Source organism: Bos javanicus, chromosome 7, assembly GCF_032452875.1.
Source record: "Bos javanicus breed banteng chromosome 7, ARS-OSU_banteng_1.0, whole genome shotgun sequence".
NCBI classification, from domain to species: Eukaryota; Metazoa; Chordata; class Mammalia; order Artiodactyla; family Bovidae; genus Bos; species Bos javanicus.
The window spans coordinates 48,454,371-48,474,543 of record NC_083874.1 but is presented as its reverse complement, the minus strand read 5'-3'; the positions used below and the strand labels follow the sequence as shown (position 1 = coordinate 48,474,543).

Sequence of the window (20,173 nt, the reverse complement as noted above, 5' to 3'; positions counted from 1 at the left end):
AGTCCAAGTAGAAGTCACCACCCACCGCTAGTCCCTTGGATAGCAGCCCAAGTAGAAGTTACCACCCAGTGCTAGAGGGAGCTCGCATCCACTGAGACCCATACCAAAGCTAGGAAGTCAGGGAAGAGATGAGGTGGTGTGACAGGCAGCCAGAGAGGCCAAATGTGCAGGGTTTGGAGCCCCAGCCATGAGTTTGGTCTTTATCAGGAAAGCAAACACGAAGAGATGTAAGTGTGTATTGAGGGAAGATGGGTGACTATCTCAGACCTGTTCTAAAAGCATTCAGCCATCTGCAGAATGGGCCGTGGTTGTACAAGGCAGCAGGTCAGTATGCCCTGTCCTTTTGGTCAGACTTGCCTGAGGATCTGGAATGCCAATGGGGGCTGCATCTCCTGCCTCTGTGTCCTGTCCCTGAGCCTGGCCTAGTTCTCCCTCTCCTGCTCCCTCCCCTCTAGGAAAACCCAAGAGGCTGGTGCTGCGGCCAGCTCCCAAGGGGTGGGGACAGAAACAGATATGGACCTTGCTGTGTAAGAACACCAAGGGATGCCCACAGGGTCAATGTGGTGACACCAGGCAGAAATAGGTGACAAATGATAGAAATGGGGGCCAGAAGGACTGTCTTAAGGGACTGACGGTAGTTGTCATGGTACAGGCCATGGATGTGCAGAGACGTGGGTGGGTGCATGACCTGGGGTGGGCAGTGCAGAGATTCACTCACCTCAGGATGCTCTCCTAAGGCACGCTGATTCAGCGAGTCTGGGGCGTGAACCAGGAGTCCTGATTTTTAAAAAGTCCTCCCCCGCCCCCCCACTAAGATGATCCTGATTTAAGTGGTCCAACGACCTTGGTTTTGAGAATGCCTCAACGTTGGCCCTCCTCTTGGCCTTGATCCTCAGTTCCCTAGCTGTCGCTCGCCAGCCTGGGCCTGAAAGCTTATTTCAGCCTTGCGTAGAGATGTGGATAACCAGGATCTCCAGCTGCAGGACCAGGGGCGGCGGGGCGGTCGGGCGGGCCGCACAGCGGCGCGCGGCCGCCAGGGGTCGCCAGAGGCCTCGGCTCGAGCGCTCGGGCTCCTCCGCCCGCGGACGCCGCGCCCGAGCGAGCCTGCGAGCGAGCGAGCGAGCGGAGCCAGAGCGCTGCGGGCTCACAAAGCGGCAGGACGCGCGGCGGCGGGTGGCAGGAGCGCTGGGGAGCTAGCCAGCCGATTAGCCTTCCCGGCGACCGCGCCACAAGAGCTCGAGCAACTCGGACGCGGGGACCCGGGCCGGGCCCCAAGGTACGTTTCCTGCAGAACCCCGCGCCCCAACTTGGCGTAGTTGGGACACCTCCCCGCGGCCACCGGGGTGGGGGCTGGCGGGGTCAGGGCCTGCCTTGGGGCTGTCTCCGCGCGCCCCTCTTTCCCCGAGGCGGCGGCGGGGGCCGAGGGGAGACACCCCCCCCCACCCCGTACGCAGGTATATCCCTCATTCAGTGGGAGCCTGGACTGCTGCTCGGAGCCCTGTTTACCCCCTCCCTACCCCGAGCTCTGGGCGCAGTGTCTGGGAGTCAGGCTTGCGGAGCCAGGGCTCTCCGTTTTCGGGGAGGGGTACTGAAGCCCCTCTCCGAGAGCGGCGGTGCGTGGGGCGCCCGGACGATAGGGGTCCTCTATAGTTTGATAGCGGCCCCTAATTTGTGACGCAGCCTCTTCATTTGAAACCGACCCAACCCCCCTCCATTCGTGAGAAAGACCCCTGGGTCTGTAGATCCGCCGCAGGTGTGCCCAGGGTTGACCCTGGCCCCGCGGGGCGGTCCCTGCTTGCCCCGACGGCGGGGGCGCGCGGCCCTGGGCTCGCCGCCCCGGGCCTCCCCTTACCGCCCCCGCTTGCCCCTGCCCCGCAGATGCCAGCGATCGCGGTGCTCGCGGCGGCTGCCGCGGCGTGGTGCCTCCTCCAGGTCGAGAGCCGGCACCTGGACGCGCTCGCCGGAGGCGCGGGCCCCAACAACGGCAATTTCCTGGACAATGACCAGTGGCTGAGCACAGTCTCTGAGTACGAGCGGGACAAGTACTGGAACCGCTTTCGAGACGTGAGTACTCGGGGGCCCTGCGGGTGGCGGGAGAGCCTCAGAGCCAGAGGTGGGTGGTGGTTGGGGGGTCGGTGCGGTGCGGTGCCCCTCCTTAACGTGTGGGAAAGGCGCTGGTGCAGACTTCGCAGGCAGCTTGTGGGGTCGGGGTTCATGGGCTTCATCTTGCCTGAGAGGAACTTTAAAGACAACTTGGAAGGCTTGATGCTCTTCGCCCCTGTTACCTGTGGTCCAGGTGTGTGTAATTGGTACGACTGGGGGAAAGTGACTGCACTGAACATGTTGTTAACAGCGAGCAGCTGCGGAGACAGAGGCTCCTTAAGCTTTCGAGTTCTCCTAATGCTGCTGGTTGACTTTATCAAGCCCCCTGGAGAACCTCCCTGGGCAGCAGTGACTTAGACCATCTCTGGCAGGGGGCGCGGTGGGGTGGGGGGTGTCCAGAAGAATGCCTGCTGCCGAGGTTTAGGTTTGGAGTGAGCCCAGCTCGTTGAGTAGGGAGCCAGGTGTCCAGGAGGTTCAGAGAACCATGGCTTTAATACATGCTCCTCTTGGGAGGGAGCATGGGGGTTTGGCCCCTGGGAATCCTTAGAAGAAGGGAAAGGGAGCAGGCACTGGTGAGTTGGTCCGACACCCTGAAGGGGAGCCTGAATGGCAGAGGATCGCTCCTCTGAGGGAGCCGTGGGAGGCGAGAAAGTTATTCCTGGGCACCCAGAGGCAATCTGCTGCCTGTTTCTGCCCCAGGCTGGCGGCTGCTCCCCAGGTACGCCCCGAGGATGCCGGCCCAGAGGCTCCTGATGCAGCCTTTCCAGCAGATGGCATCCCCTCTGTGCTGTGGGAGGTGCTGCCAGCTCTCTCAGAGGCTGCCCCAGGTGGCTGGGACCGTGTGCTTCTAGGGGACTAGGGAAAACTTGGATGATATTTAACACTAGGAATTCCTGCCCTGGGGAGGGACCCATACCACGGAGCCCCTGGTCTTGGCACAGGACTCCTTGAGTGGGAGACATGTGGGAGTCACCCCCTACCCTGGATTCCTCTTACCCCATGCCGGACATGCCCAGCCATTGCAAAGGGAGGGCCTGAGAAATCCAGTTAATCCAGATGTCTTCTAGTACTTTCTAAAGAGCATCTCTCCAGGGCCCATTCCAGAGGCGCTAAGGCCTTGAGTGGGGACTTACTTATCTCTCTCCTCTCTGTTCCTCTTCCCTTTCCCTTTAGTTGATGGTGGTCTTTTCCTTGAAAGAGACTTTCAAACACTTGCGGTGAACAAGCGATATGAGGCCTTACTGCGCTCCTCCCCGCTCCCCCCGCCCCCACCACCTGGCACCATGACATCTCCTGTTCCTGATCTATTCTGTTAACCATCTTCCATCCCCTTTCCGTTCCTCCCCAAAGAGCCCTGTACAGACTACCTTTGCCTGTGGCTGAAAAAGATGGCCAAGCTGCCTGAAAGATGCCCCACGGAAGCTTCCATTCCCAGACTCACACAGGGTAGAAATTATCTTGCTTTTTTCTTACCTTCTTCATTACATTTTAGAGTTGAGGAAAGGGGTGGATGCTTGACTCAGCTAGAGCTGGAGGACTCAGCCCCTTCTGCACACCCCCTCTGGTTCACGTGGCAGCTGGGTTGGATGGAAAGCGACTGTGCTTGTTGGTCTTCCGTGTGGACAGGTTTACTCTGCTTCTGTATCTTTTTAAGGCTTTCTAGTCTTGGTGTATCATGCATATGGCATTATTCTTGTTTCCCATTCAGATTTAAATTTTGAAAGATTGGGCTTTTCTTCATTTCTCATCTTTCTTGCAAATGGTGACATTTTAAATTCTTGGATCAGTGTTTTTACAAGCCTAACTGATCATGAAGCTCTCACCTGGGGGGCTTGTTAAATTGTAGCACCCAGACTCACCCCTTCCTCCTCAGAGATTCTAATTCTATAGTTCTGGGATGAGTGCTGGAAATCCATATTTTAAAAGAACATTCTAGGTAATCCTTAGGATGACTAGGAATACTTCCTGTTGAAAATATCCTAATCTTAACAAAAAGAGAAAACCTGTATTCAAATGTATTGCTTTTTTTGTTTCTGAAGCAATTTTAGGTGTTCAACTAATATTTTTTAGCAGTATATATTCTTTAAAAGTGATAATTTAATCCAACGTACCATTAAAAACATCCAAAATGTTTCAGAATTCCAAATATCTTCAATCATCAACCATGGCATTAATATATGCTCCATGGAGTCTTCTGATGCTAGCCGTGGGTCAGACATAATTTAATGCCATTAACCTCTTTAATGTGTTGCGAAACTCAAACTAGATTCTCTTTTAGGCTGAGTCTGAGTGTCTTTAGTTGATTGTTTTACTTGAAATAAGCACAAAACCTCCATCCCCTGGGACCAGGGACTAAAAGATTGCTTCCTGTAGAAGCAATTCAGTGGACAGCTGACAAAGCCTCAGCTAAGGGTGCCAGGGATCAGCCAGCCTGGTGATTTTCACCGAGCCATCACTGTTTCACTGGTCCCGCTGGAGATTGACAACGCTCAGCTTCTCTCCTGATGTTTCAGTTTTGTGGAAACCCCTGATAACTTTGAAAGACCAGGCCCTGAGACTGTTGTTATGATATTGTTATGATGCTTGTCAGTTTGTGATAAAGTCACTTTTTTTCTTTTACTTTGTGAAAGAAAACTTTTTGCCCTTTCCCTTGACTTGTTTTCTTTTTTTTCCTTTGTCTCTTTTCTTTTTTGCACTCAAGGGAAGATATATTAAGAAGTGGCTTTTGAACTTTTGAAACTGAAAACTAAGAGCCCCTTTTAGAGAGTTGATAATACCCTTTGGTGGACGTTATTGGCTAAATTTGAAGTGGAAGTGGGTGGCGGGCTGTGTGCTCCTTGTCCTCTTGCCTGTTGAATGTGCTGTGATGTTGCCAGAGAGGACCGTTCAGCCTCTACTTAATACTTCGAAGTGGTCCTGTTGTTCTAGATACACAAATAATGCTATCTCCTTCTTTCCAGAAGTAAAACTTTCACAGCTACTCTTTGCTCCAAAATGTAGTGGGAGCCTGTTAGTGTGGTGGTCATTCTTCCTTGATAAATACTAGCAATTGGGGTGTTTTGGCCAGATGGAGACCTGGACTTCTGCACAAATACAGTATGAAGAAGGAGAAGATGAAGAAGGCAGATGTTTTTGTTAAGTTGTATGGTTATTTCCCAATTCCAGCTGCTCCCACTGGTGTGCTTTTAGCTCCTCTGTGGTTTCAGGTTGAGGGGTGAGGATGCCACCGCCGTTTTCCTGATCTTTTTCTGACTCTGATTTGGCTTTCCATACAGTTACGGTAAGGAGATTTTCCTCTGTTCATTCCTACATTCATTTGTAATCTGTCCATTCATTCCAACAAATATTTGACTGTCTAACATGTGCTAGGCAGTGGCTAGAAGAATGAGTAAGATATATACATGTGATCCCTTCTCTCAGGTAACCGCTTGTCTGCTGGCTGGAACTTTAACTTCCGCAGTCGGTATTGCTTCCTTGTTCTGTTCTCTTTGAACAGAATCTTTATTCATTTATTTGGCTGCACCAGGTCTTACCAGTTGTGGCATGCAGGATCTTTGGTCTTCATTGTGGGGTGTGGGATCTAGTTCCCTGACCAGGGATCGGACCCCAGCCCCCTGCATTGGGAGCTTAGAGTGTTAGCCACTGGACCACCAGGGAAGTCCCTGTTTTCTTTTTTTAAAAGTTTTTTTTCTTGTAAAGGTAATATACACAAATTGCAATTAAAATAAAACATTGCAGAAATAGTGGAATCTAACATTTATCCTGCACTTAGTGTGCTAGCCATTGTTTAAGGTAATTTACATATATTATCTCATGTAATATTCATAACCATCCTAGGAGAGAAGCACTATTATTCTTTACTAGGAGGTGAAGTCTGTTGCCCACAGAGCTGGACTGTGAAGGAGCTGAGCTGGACCCAGGCGGTCTGACTCCAGACTCTTGCAGCCCGTTGAGAGAGGAGTGGATTTGGGCTGTGAGTCGCCACTGGTATTACACTGAACGTCTTTGCTGCTTTCTGCCTAAGGGAAATCAGTGAGGAGCCTTAGGTTGAGACCGAGTGGAGTGGGAAGCCAGGTGGACACAGCTTATGGTAGAGGTCACATCAGGGCTTCTCTTCTGCTAATAATGAGCTTCTGATTTGATTAAAATAATATTGTTGCTTACACCAAACATGACATTTTCTTTCTTTTGCACTCATGAAACTAGCCCTGACATTTAACTCTGGGATAATTGCCTTTAGCAGGCCCGAAGACTCAGAAGTGTTGCCTTGGCTGGCATTTATCTTACTCCAGAGTGACCTGAGTTTGTAATTCTAATGAGACCACAAGGACCAGCCTGCGTGCTTTCTCTTTCTCGTGCACACGCTGTGGGATTTGGTGGTCTCTGTAGCAGGACTGGGGTGGCACGGAGCATCTGATCTGCTCATTTGATCTCAACGTCTCAGCCATAATGAGTTTCAAGGGCAAGGGAGGCTTATTGATAGAATAGTGGCTGCTTCAGTCTGTGGGGTCGGTGACAAGAGAGGTGGTGTGGCTTAGTGGATCAGTCATTAATCTGTCACCACAGAAACTCGACTTGTAATAGAGAGTAGCAGAAAATCATTTTGATTAAACAGGTTCAAGGAGAATTAAATGAGTTTGTGATCCTGACTTTCCTTAATGAACCCACTATCTTAAATCCCCTATACTAGATGACCACCAATAGAAATAATTATTTCACGGGAATCGTTACAAAGGGACAGTGTAGAAATTGATAAGCCTATGGCCATTCTTGTATTTTCTGCCCTTTCAGTTTACTCTTGTAGAGAGAACCTCATTTTTGCCTGGCAAGGATGGTACAGCTTGTGCCCCAGTCGACCCTCCCAGGCTGAGTTCCCTTGTGTCTCCTGGTCCTCCCAGCCCTGCCCCAACTGTGCTCCAGTGGAATTGGATTGCTAGGCGGATGAGTACTCTCCTGTATGCTGATGAGATTATTTTCAAAAGCAAGGACTGGTTTCAAATGGATCATCGGACCCATACCCTTCCCCTGGCAGAGTGGGACATAAACATGAGCACAACTATTTTATTGTGCTCAGGGAGACACAGTAATGTTAGAAATTAAATATTGTAAAATGTCATTTCTTACTCATTTACTCACTGTAGTGTATTTCAAATTAAACATGCTTAGTGTCTAAACTTGAGCACCTTCAAGATGACTCATTTTACCTTTCCTCTGGGGAGGTGACTGTTTATGTTCCTTAGGAAATTCCTCAGACTCAAGCTCATAGATGGTCTCATCTCCTCGGGTAAGATAATTACAAAGGGAAGAAATTTTCTATAAGAGACTAAATAATTTGCCCAAGGTTACAGGTATTTTTTGGTTCATATTTTCTCCAGTATAAGATGCCATCAATTGTAGGATGTGCCATTTTTGTGCTACTCAGAAAGAAAGCAGTGTTGAGAAGGAAGAGTTTAATAGAGCCATAGATAAAGCTAGGACTCCAGAGGATCCCCTCGGTGTGAAGGTAAATGAGAAATAAACTCACAAGGCAGAAAAGGGACCATAGCAGAGTGACTCATGTGTCTCTACCTTGGCATTGGTGGATGAAGGGGAAAGATAGGATCTGGGCGATTGGCAGGCTGGCTCTTGCAGATTTCTGGCCTGAGTGCACACAACCATGGTGGTCTCCCCGCCGCAACCTTAGACAGTAAATTCAGTCTCAGGCTATTTGTCCTCTCTGAATCCCTGATTTCTCGTTGGGTAAATGTGGGGTGATCACAGTGTATTGGTGAGGGCTCCAAATTGCAAGTGACTGAAACCTGGTCCACACTGACTTAAATGGAAAAGAAAATTTACTTGTGTAACTGAAAATTCTGCTGATAAGTTCTAGATCTAGAAAAGGCTGGCTCCATGGGCTCGGGCTGCACCACCAGACTTGGGTGTGTTTGTTTGTCATTTTCTTACCATTTCCCCAACTGCCCACCCATCTTTGGACTCTATTTCCCACGTGTTGGTTGTATTCTCAGGTTGATTAGTTCCATGTAGTGACTCATGGCAATTACACATTTCTATTAAGTGAAAGAGGAGAGTGAAAAAGTTGGCTTAAAGCTCAACATTCAGAAAACTAAGATCATGGCATCTGGTCCTATCTCTTCATGGGAAATAGATGGGGAAACAGTGGAAACAGTGTCAGACTTTATTTTTTGGGCCTCCAAAATCCCTGCAGATGGTGACTGCAGCCATGAAATTAAAAGAGACTTACTCCTTGGAAGGAAAGTTATGACCAACCTAGATAGCATATTGAAAAGCAGAGACATTACTTTGTCAACAAAGATCTGTCTAGTCAAGGCTATGGTTTTTCCAGTGGTCATGTATGGATATGAGAGTTGGACTGTGAAGAAAGCTGAGTGCCGAAGAATTGATGCTTTTGAACCGTGGTGTTGGAGAAGACTCTTGAGAGTCCCTTGGACTGCAAGGAAGTCCAACCAGTCCATTCTGAAGGAGATCAGCCCTGGGATTTCTTTGGAAGGAATGATGCTAAAACTGAAACTCCAGTACTTTGGCCCCCTCATGTGAAGAGTTGACTCATTGGAAAAGACTCTGATGCTGGGAGGGATTGGGGGCAGGAGGAGAAGGGGACGACAGAGGATGAGATGGCTGGATGGCATCACCAACTCGATGGATGTGAGTTTGAGTGAACCCCGGGAGTTGGTGATGGACAGGGAGGCCTGGCGTGCTGTGATTCATGGGGTCGCAAAGAGTTGGACACGACTGAGCGACTGAACTGAACTTAACGTACTGTAGTTTTTATGTCTCAGTATTGCCACAGAAGTCCCAGAATTGAGACTTGTCAGGTTTGCCTGTGTTGTACCCCAGTTGATCACTGTGGCCACATTGGTGGCATATGTGTTAACTGGCCAGTCTTGGGTACACGCCCATTCCTGGGGTGGGACCTGGGACCTGGGTGGTGGGACTCCATCAGGTTACATGGTTGAAGTAGGTTGAAGGGTAGTTTCTTAAGGGGAAATGGATGCCTTGTGGGCAAACATCACAGGGGTCCACTGTGTTGATCAGCCCCACTCGGCTGGCATGGGGAGGATAAATTGGCTAATACTGGTGAAGCTGTTAGCAAAGTGTCTGGCTTAATACTAAGCGGAGGCTATTAATTTTATTAGTATTAACAACTCCTGTTATACTTACATATGCATTATTCCTCAATTTATGGTTGTATGTATTTATGTTTTAGCTTCTTCTGTAGTTAATTCTTCCTGAAACGAGAGCCTGCGTTTTATCATGCCTTGCATGCAGTAGGTGGTCTGTTAGCATTTTATTGATTTGAACTATTACTTAAGCACACCTCTTGATGAATCTCTGGGAAAGGAAAGCCTGTAGAATTACTGGTGCATATTTTTTGGTAGGCGAAGATTCTAGATTACACACACATTGAAAAACATCTTTTTTTTTTTTTTCTTTCAGTCTAACCCCCATCTCTAAGTAGGACCTTACAACTTTTTAACCCCTTTTAGGATATCCTGATGGACAGAGCTCTTTGTCCCCAGACCTTTCCCATTGAGCCCAGTGCAGAAATCTGCTTAGTAAATGTTTGAATGAATTTGAGTGAATGAAGGAATGAAGGCATGGACTCTTCTGTACCAGGATTTTGCACACTTCCACGACAAGGAAGCAGATGTTCCTTGTAGAGGGCTGGCCCCAGGATGCCATGCTGGCCTTGGACTTGTGTCTCTCATTCTGTTAGTAATTGACCATGATGATGGATACAAACTGATGGGCATGCTGTAGAGAGGCAGGGGAGCTTGACTGAGAAGCTCAACGCCCCCCTTCACAATCTGGGTGCGGTCCCTGAACCTGTGGAAAGCTCTTCATGGTGAAGAGGCCCCTCTGAGCCTGGGCTCACCTTCCAGTCTTGTTGTGGATGAACTTGGGTCTTGGCTGCAGCATCATTGTCCTTATCTGCAAAACTAATGATCGCACCTCCTGTGGAGTTTTGGGAGCATGGAGTGAGCTTCTGGCACAAAGTAGATCCTTGTGATCTTTCAGTGCCTGATATAATTACCTGTGATTCTGATATCATTTCCGAGGGTCACTTTTATGTCCTGGGAGCATAAGTGAGTTGCTGGCACACAGCTGTAGATGTTGCTTTCTGTCTCATGTCTTAGAGAAATGTTGGGGAAATTGGTTCCATTTTCCTTAAGCCTGTCTTTACTCCATACCTTGCTGGCTAGGAGGCTGTCTTCAGTTCTATATGGTTTTTTGAAAGTTAAATTTTTTCTGATTGTAGGTCCTGGCATAGCCATCTCTGTTGTGTAAATTGCCCTTGCCCTGCCTCTCCCTTTAAAAAAATTCTTCCTCCTCCTCTGGGGTCTGGGGCCCATGAGTTTCTCCTTCCCTCTGTGGTCAAGAGTCCTGGGCTTTAGAACTCCTCCAGTTCTCGCTGCTCTTTAGAAATCAGGGTGAGATAGAATTTCTTGGATAGAGAGATTTGTGAAGTCTCTATTTAAAAAATGAGACTGGTATTATATGGACTATTCCTTGACGTCCTGCCCATCCCTCCCTCCCTTTTCTGAGAACCAACTGGGCACCAAACCTGGAAGCTAAAGATGGAAACCAAGATTTCCACCCACAAGTGTCAGAGTTCAGACATACCTGCAGTTGGAGTGCTGAACAGTATGAGGCGTCATTGCCCCTGGGTCCGGGTCCTTCCAGTGTCCTTATGACAGATGTGAGGATGTTGATTTATCTTGGGGCCAGAAGTAAGGTGTGTTCGCGACTAGTGATGCGAATTACTGGGGATACTCCTGGAAGGATAGCACTGATGTCCAAATTAACTTGATTGGGTTGGTATTCTTAGGATTCTGTGCAAATATGTCCTTCAGGAAACCCTCTCCCTTGATCATTTAGGGCCAAGTTTTCTTTGGTGCAGTGGCGAAGGAAGGAAGGAAAGACATGTTATACATTTTGTTGTAATACTTTGCAAACTCTTCTTGGGTGATCTGTGACATGTCGCACTACAGAAGACACTGTCAACATTCCCCAGCATAATTATGTGGTGGGTAAGCAGGAATTTATGCAAAGTCCATGGGCGCCTATGATTGAAGCAGGGAAGCAGAACTTACTTCGGGTGTTCCAGGCAATCTTTGCAGAGATAAAGCGTGGAGAAAACAGGCAGAGGGCAAAAGGCTCCACTTTCCTATTGTAGCTCTGCCCTTACTGTTCCACTATTTAAGTGGAATCACTTTGAGTTCTAAGAAGGGCCAGGCCAAGTTGCTGATGATGCTTCATGGCCAAGGCAAAAAGAAAGATGCCCAGAGAAAGGTGTTAGAGCAGTGGTTCTCAGACTTATGTCTTTATAATCTTGAAAAAAAAAATCACTGGCTTGTTTAAAATGCAGATCTCAGCCAGAGCAGTCTTGAATAGGTCAAGAGTGGTACCCAGGAACCTGCATTTAAAATAAGCAATCCAGGTGATTCTGATGCAGATAGTTCTCAGACTGTATTTTCAGGAAAACCATGGAGAATTATTATTTGTCCCCAATAGCCAATACCACTAGCACTAATGAATAATATGATTTTAGACAAAATGAGCGTTTGAAGATGCAGAGTAAATTATTATGAGTGCTGTATTTTCTCTTGAGGCCAAGAAGGCTATCGTTGACATTAGTAGAAAGAAAGGGCTTGCTTTCTGGTGTATGTATGTGCATGGGTCTCAGCAGAAACCTTGTCATGAGGTGTTCCTAGAGTGGGGTGACGTTTGACTTGTCACTACTCCTAGGGCATCAGGGCTGCTTATGCGCATGAGCTCAGTGGAACTGATGTGGGACCTTTCCCATGACAACGTCTCCAAAGGGGCCTAATCACAGCCAACTCTGGTCTCACTTTGCATCTTCTCTAGCAGGATTGATGATGTTTTGTGCACAGATAAACAGGAGGACATTGATTCTGACATTGGCACTGGTTTATAGAGAAGTGGGTATTGAAGATGGTAGATGTAATAAACAGTGTTTACTCTAGGCATAGAGATGTAGATATTGTTGTCCTTCGATATCAGCATACGGTTGGTTCCAGAACCCCTGTGGACACCTAACCCCAAGGATGCTCTAGTTCTTTATGTAAAATGTCCTAGTACAAGTTCCCCCCACCACACCCAAGGGTTCTGCATCCATGGCTATAGAGGGTAGACTGTATTGTCAGTTGGGAACACAGAGAAGGTCTGAGGGCTATGGCCTGGACTCTCTTCTTGGTGTACTAAATCTTCATGCTTGATTGGTCAGATCATTTTGGAAAGATCAGAGAACAATAAGAGCAAAGACTAGTCAAAGTTTGGAAAATTTATGAGGATCAACAAGACATAGCAGTAATTCCTTGGGGCACACTGAGCAAACTCTGAAACTCTGCTTTACTCTGTGTTGGCTGAATTTCCTCTAATTAATGGCACTGAAAATTGACAAAACTATTGCCAAGAGGAAGAAAATAGTTCAGTGTATTGAACAGACTTGAGTGGCTATTTGGAATGTTTCAGTCACCCCATTGTTAAGGGATAATTGGGTAGTTTCCAGGTATTTCTGTACTCGCTGGACATGTTGAATTCCTCTGTGGCTTTGGTGGGCTTGGTTGGTTGGTGTCCAATACTTTCATCCCATAAAGGCATCACTTCCCACCTGAGCTTGCTAGCCTTGCTGTGACTCTGTACCTGGTCTGTAACCTTCAGCAAGCCATCTTGAATGAGGTAAAAGGCGTGAAAGTGAAAATGCTGTACATAGTAAAGATAAAATCACGCTGTCTTTCCTGGTGTTAGATAATTTTTTTTTTTTAAATAAGATGAAATTGGTTTAAAAATTCCTCTCTCCTCAGAAAGACCTTTGCATGTGCTTAAAAAAAATATCTTTTGCTTTTTTCCATGGTCATCCTGAACCTAGATCCTTATACCTTTCTAGTAACCAGAGCCTGGTGCACAGATTCAGTAGTTTGTTTGTTCGTTCATGTATTCATACCACAGATACTCACTGTCCAGGCTTCTGTGTACTAAGCACTATGCTGGGCAATTAGATGTAGCAGGGAGCAAAATATCCTCTCTCTCCTCTGGCATCCACAGTCTTCTTGTCTGAGATCAAGGGAAGAAACAGAGGTGCTTGGTGGCCAGGGAAGCCTGTTAAGGATTCCTCTGCAAAGGGAAAGGCCTGGTCTATAAAGGGACAAGAGAAATCTGGGCAAGGTGGACATCCAGAGGCCTTGGGACCTGGGAGAAAGTCACATAAGACTTTATCTCTGAATCTGTCTGGTGGTCAAGACCCTTGAACTTATTGCAACTCTTACTGACATAGGTGGTGGCTCCTGCTATTTTACCTGAGTTTAGGACCCAGACACTGACAGCAGAAGGGTGTGGTCTGTACAGTTGAGGTGGAGCATTTAGGATACTGGCCTGGATGTGTATGGAGGCTGAAGTCCAGAGAGTTGAACATTGTCAGGGCTCCAGGTCAGGGCCAGTAGCAAGTGGAGAGAGAATTGCAGAAGAGTCCTGGTCCTTAACAGCCTGGCACGGGTGGGGAGTGTGTTTCATTGGAGTGGAAGATGTGCAGTGAGAGTGAGGGTTCCAGTCATACCTGATGCACTTTCACACACCATCCACCCAGCAGCCCAGTCAGGGGACAGGATGTTACCAGCTTCTGAAAAGTCCATCTTGTGACTCCCATACTCACTGTCCCCCTTCCAGGGAAGAGCTCTCCTGAGTTACAACTCTAAGGTTAGTTTTGACTGCTTTTATACTTTTATCAATGGCATCATAAGAAGGTATTTGTGTGTGTGTCTGGCTTCTTTTGCTCAGTATTACCTTTGTGATACATTGTTGTTTGTGACTGTGGTTGGTCCATTCTCATTGCTGTGGGGTTATTCCACAACTTACCTCTTCTTTTGTGAAGGAGCACTTGGATAATTTCTGGGTTTTGACTTACAGAGTAGCAATCTCCTGGACATGTCCTCTGGCGCATCTACGTGTACATTTTTTTCAGATGCATACCTAGTTGTGGAATCCGTTGCTCATAAGGTAGGTGAATGCTCAGTGTTTAGAGATGTGACTCCATAGTTTTCCAAAATAGTTCTGCCAGTTACTCTGCCTCCATTAGTGTATAGAAGTTAACTGGGAGCAACATTTTTGTCTCTAACTCATAATCCAAGTCAACCAAAATGTGCTGAGCATCAGTTATGTATCAAGTACTTGCCTACCCTTATGGAGCCTCTGTTCTGGTTGAGGAAGAAAAACAGTATGCAGACTGAGGTACAGTAGTTGGTTTTTAAGTGCTAAGGATAAAAGCAAACTAGGGTGACTCAATTGGAAAAGTAGTCTCTTCAATAAATGATGTTGGGAAAACTGAGTATTCATATGCAAAAAAATGAAGTTGGACCCCTATCTATCTTACACCACTCACAAAAATTAACTAGAAATAGATTGAGGGCTTACACATAAGTTCTGAAACTGTAAAAACCCTTGAAAGAAACCACAGAGGGAAAAGGTCCTTAACATTGGTCTTGGCAGTGATTTTGGGATATGACACCAAAAGTGTAAGCAGAAAAAGCAAAAATCAACAAATGGGACTATATCAAACTAAAATGCTTCTATAACAAAAGAAACAATCGATAAAATGAAAAGGCAACCTACAGAATGGGAGAAAATACTTGTAGACCTTCGATCTGATAAGGGATTAATATCCAAAATATATAAGGAACTCATATAACTCAATAGCCAAAAAATAAATCCAAATAAAAACAGAAAAGGACCTGAACAGCCATTTTTCTAAAGAAGATATACAAATGGCCAAGAGGTACATGAAAAGATGCTCAATCTCACTAGTTATCTGGGAATTGACCCGGTAAATCAAAACCACAATGTGCTGTCACCTGACACCTGTTGGAGTGTGTGTGTGTGTGTGTGTGTGTGTGTGTGTGTGTGTGTGTGTGCGCGCGCACGCACGCGCACTCAGTCATGTCTGTTTGCGACCCCATGGACTATAGCTCCTCTGTCCATGGGATTTCCTAGGCAAGAACACTGGAATGGATTGCCATTTCTTTCTCCAGGGGATCTTCCCCACTCAGGGATCCAACCTGCATCTTTCACATCTCCTGAACTGCAGGCAGATTCTTTACTGCTGAGCCACTGGGGAAGCTCCTACCATTAGAGTGGCCGCCAACACAGCCATGAGTGATAACAAGTGTTGGCGAGGATGTGGAGAAAAGGGGGCCTTTGCTCAGTGTTGTTGGAGTTGAAAATTGGTGCAGCCACTATGAAGGTTCTTCAAAAAATTAAAAGTTGAACTATCACATGATCTAGCGACCCCATTTCTGAGTATATATCTGAAAAAAATGAAGTTGCTGTCTTGGAGAGGTGTCTGCACCGCTCTGTTCACTGCAACATTATTTGCAATAGCCAAGACATGGAAACAACCCTGGTGCCCCTAGACACAGGAATGAATAAAGAAACTGTGCGATATATACACAATGGAATATTATTCAACCTTGAATAAGAAGGAAATTCTGCAGTTTGTGAGACTATAGATGAACCTCAAAGGTGTTATGCTAAGTGATATAAGTCAGAGAAAGAAAATTACTGTATGGTATCATTTATGTGGAGTCTAAAAAAGCCAGACTCAAAGAAACAGTAAAGTGATGTTTCCCAGGGGGTCGAGGAAATAAGGAGATGTTGGTCAAAGAGTACAAATTTCCAGGCGTAAGGCGAGTACATTCTGGGAATCTTCGTGTAGCATGGTGACTCTAGTTAAAAACACTACATGTATACTTGAAAGTTGTTAGGAGAGTGGACCTTAAGTGTTCTTACCATAACAACAGCATCACAGTGGTAATTTTGTGAGGTCATCTATTGTAATTGGTAATCATTTCACAATATGTGCCTGAATCAAATCATCACTTCATGTACCTTAAACTCACACAATGTTCTCTTGTAACACTGAGGGCTAACTAGGCTAAAAGGAATAAGAAGGGGATATATTTATGCTCTAGTTGTGAGTTTTTGTTCTTTTGTCTTTAAATTGTTCTTTTCCTCGTTGAGAGCTAATTTGGAAAGAGGACTTAGCTGAAGAGAAGAGAAATCTCTTCTGAAGCTAAACAGAAGAAGAGAAATAATTTACTTCCTTCCCATATGCAGTTGTTGTTAACGTCCCAAAGTCTTGTCAAAATTTTTGTGTTCATGGTTGATATCACTCTGTGACTATGACTTGGTTTTCTCTCTCTTTTTTTTTTTTTTTTTTCATGTAATGACACAGCATGAACATTTTGTTAGCATGATCATTTTAGTATACTATGATGCTGTTCTTTGTAAATGACACTTAAATGGTATAAGTCCACTGACTATCTATACTGCAATATACCAAACTAAAATATCTAACAGTGAACACTTAGCAGTTTCCAGTTTTCCTTAATCTAAATAGTTATATGATGAATGTTTGAGTATATGAGCCTTTCAGCAGTTAGATTTCCTTACCATGTATTCCCAGAAGTAGAAATACATGGTGTAATGACATGTATTTTCAAGGTCACTGATGTATGTTACCATGTGACTCGATCCCCAGTATTATGGAAGGTATGTTTTATTACATCCTTGCCAGCTTTGGCTATTAGTGACTTTTTGGTAAAGAAAGAGAATATGATAGAAGCTTAGCATGCCAAGATATGTGCAGGTACTGAGTCAACAGAGGTAAGATGATGCCTGCAAGAGTCCCAGGAGGGAGGAGGGTTTCTCTGATCCCTCCTGAGTTTGTCAGGGACCCCGGTGTGAGAGGTCAGCAGCTGACCCAGGTTGGGGGGACGGGAGCTGCGTCCCCTTCTCTCCTTGGTACGTGGCCCTGTGAATGCATGGCAGAGCCCACTCTCTGAAGAGCCTTTGAACTGGTTGTGGAGATATGAACAAATCCCAGCCTCGTTCATAACAAGGAGCAGGAGCAGATGCTGCAAGCTGCATTTCAGGTGAAACTGCTACTGACGGATCCCCTGCTCCTGATAGAGCGTGTAGATGCTTTCATGCCCTCGCGGTGGAGGAGGGTGAGAGGAGATCATTAAAATCCGAGTCCATCCCCAGCACAGTGGTAAAATGGTTTCTCCTGTCGAATACCGACAAGGCCAGAGCCCGCCTCTCAGGCTGCATTTATGTTCAAGACATCTGCCTGACTTTCATCACCTAGTATTTCCTTCACAGCCAGCCTTCTGGTGCTCTCGCCTCCGAGGAGGCAGGGAGAAGGGTTTCCCCTGGCTGCTGTCTCAGCATCATGCTGGGGATGGGAAACACGAGTTCTCTGTGTCTGTCAGCTCCCTGGGCACTGTCTGTAGGCCTGGAGCAGTGATAGAGTGGTGATTCCCAACTGGAGAAGGGTTTGCCCCCAGGGGACGTTGGGCAGTGTCTGGAGACATTTTTGATTCCCACACGGGGCGGGGGTGCCGGGGGATGGTGTTACTGGCATCCAGCGAGTAGAGGCCAAGACTGTTACTAAACATTCTATCAAGCACAGGTCTCCCTGCATGTCCTCTCCACCCCTATAATGTCAACAGTGCCAAGGTTAAAAATGCTGGCCTTGGAAAGATGGTTGTTCCTTTTATGGTGATGATTTTATTTATTTATTTAAAAATTTTCTTTATTCACCTTTGGTTGTGCTGGGTCTTCACTGCAACACAGTTGCAGCTAGAGGGACCCACTCTCTAGTTGTGGCGGGTGGGCTTCTCATTGTGGGGGCTTCTCTCGTTGCAGAGCACAGTCTCTGTGGCACCAGGCTCAGCAGCCATGGCTCCTGGGCTCCAGAGCACAGGCTTAAAAGCTGTGACACATGGGCTCAACTACTCCACAGCACAAGGGATCCCCAGACCAGGGATCGAACTTGCATTTCCTGCATTGGCAGGCAGACTCTCTACCACTGAGCCACCAGGGAAGCCCTGTGATGATGATTTTTAACGTGAGGTATAGTCTAGGTGGAAGAGTCTAGGGTGAAGGGCTTATGGGGAGTTGTTCTTTCTGTCACTCATTTAAGAAATCAGTGTGACAGGGACTGTCCCAGACCCTGGGACATAGACAACATTCTCTGTCCCAGTGGAGCGCACATTCTAGGGCATGAGCTCCTCAGATTTCCAGGTACTTGACTCTGCTGGAGCCAAGAGAAGAGAGGATGAATCAGACACATACATTATTATTTTATATGTTGAGGAAATCTGATGCATTATCACAGCCAATCAGGTATAATAAAAATCATACGACTTTTATTATTATTTTTGTCAAGATAAATGGCCACAGGGAGTTTTTGTGTGAGATGTTGTGTATTTACCTGTGAGTCACGGTAAATTGCCTGCACTGTGAATCAGAGAGACTGTTTGATTTCGTTTCCCCAAGGAGCAGAAAAATGCACCATGAAAATATTTCTGTTCCTCCAAAGAGCTGACAGGCTCCAGATGGACGGACTGGTGGCTCTCCCCTGAATCTCATTTCACCACACGTCTTGGGTAGTGGCCGTTGTTTCCAGCAAGATGATTCTTGTTCACAACTCCCTTCTTCCCTAAATGCTGCACAGCAGATTTTAACGACCTGCTCCTCTGGGTTCTGTAGCCATGACAGCCCGCACGGCAGAGCTCCATACCAGAGTGCGTATTCCCCACACGGGGTTCTTGTTTTGTCTGTCGGAGGTGCACCTGGTTTGTGAGCTTTTGTATTCTAGGACCTTGGCTCTTGAAGTCTGGTCTCTCTGAGGCTTCCACATGTTCATTACGTGTTTGAGGATGTATGGAGAGGCCTTTTCTGTTTCCCTTGTAATGGCAGCACTTTAGGATGGGAAAGGCGGCAAAGCCTGTAAGAAAGTGATCGAGCCCATTCAGCTTCCCAGAGGCTACCTGATCAAGCCTTTACTGCTGCTTCGAGTAGTCTGCCGGTCTGTTCTGAGTCTAGGTGGTGGTGGGAAGAGGGGAGTAATATGTCTGAGTACTGTGTTTTGACTGTTTGCCTGTTTCCATGGCTGCTTCTCAGGAGGTGGAGCTCAGGTCAGGAGGATGGTGTGCCATGTGCCCTGTCACACTGGGCCTTGCCACCATGTCCCCTTTCCCCATTAAAAAGTGCCCTTCTTTTCTCCTTTATTCTGCATCCCTTCTCAAGGCCCATCAATTACTGGCCTTTGCATCCCCCGTGCATTGCTGTCTCTGCCCTGTCTGGTCTCACTCCTGGGTAACGTTGGGTGTCTTAGGCATTGAGTGTGGAGAAAGATCTTTTCTTTGGTCTGGTCTCAAGGACCCTTTCTTACTTCAAAGGTTAACTTCTCACCAACATAACTCATGTGTGATGCTAAGCTGAAAATGTATTATTCTCCTTTCTGGCCTTGAGTTAACATCAGAAGTCTCACTGATGTCCTAGCTGTTGTAAATAGTGCTGCAGTGAACATTGGAGTACATTTGTCTTTTTGAATTGTGGTTTTCTCAGGTTATATGCCCAGTAGTGGGAATGCTGGGTAATATGGTAGTTTTATTCCTAGTTTTTTTTTTTTAAGGAATTTCCATATTATTCACCATAGTGGCTGTATCAATTTACATTCCCATCAATTGTGCAGGAGGGGGTTCCTTTTCTGTACATCTTCTCTAACATTTATTGTTTGTAGATTTTTTTGATGATGGCCATTCTGATTTTTATGAGGTGAAACCTCATGGTGGTTTTTATTTACAATTCTCTAAGCAGAGACATTGCTTTGACAGCAAAGGTCCATCTAGTCAAGGCTATGGTTTTTCCAGTGGTCATGTACAGATGTGAGAGTTGGACTGTGAAGAAAGGTGAGTGCCGAAGAATTGATGCTTTTGAACTGTGGTGTTGGAGAAGACTCTTGAGAGTCCCTTGGACTGCAAGGAGATCCAACCAGTCCATCCTAAAGGAGATCAGTTCTGGGTGTTCTTTGGAAGGAATGATGCTAAAGCTGAAACTCCAGTACTTTGGCCACCTGATGCGAAGAGCTGACTCATTGGAAAAGACCCTGATGCTGGGAAAGATTGAGGGCAGGAGGAGAAGGGGATGACAGACGATGAGATAGTTGGATGGCATCACTGACTTAATG

At 46.6% G+C, this 20,173-nt stretch overlaps 1 protein-coding gene across 2 annotated transcripts in view; it reads left to right on the top strand.

Moving 5' to 3' along the window:
- The first annotated feature begins 1,089 nt into the window (after positions 1 to 1,089).
- The window catches only part of SPOCK1 (SPARC (osteonectin), cwcv and kazal like domains proteoglycan 1), a 584,625-nt gene continuing 565,541 nt past the window's right edge, over positions 1,090 to 20,173 (top strand). The window contains exons 1-2 of one of the 2 annotated variants that reach the window (XM_061423580.1): positions 1,090 to 1,276; positions 1,879 to 2,064. In XM_061423580.1, coding sequence (XP_061279564.1) covers positions 1,879 to 2,064 — 186 coding nt within the window. In that variant the 5' untranslated portion in view covers positions 1,090 to 1,276. The remainder of the gene's footprint in view (positions 1,277 to 1,878; positions 2,065 to 20,173) is intronic. The other variant, XM_061423579.1, reaches the window with a different exon arrangement.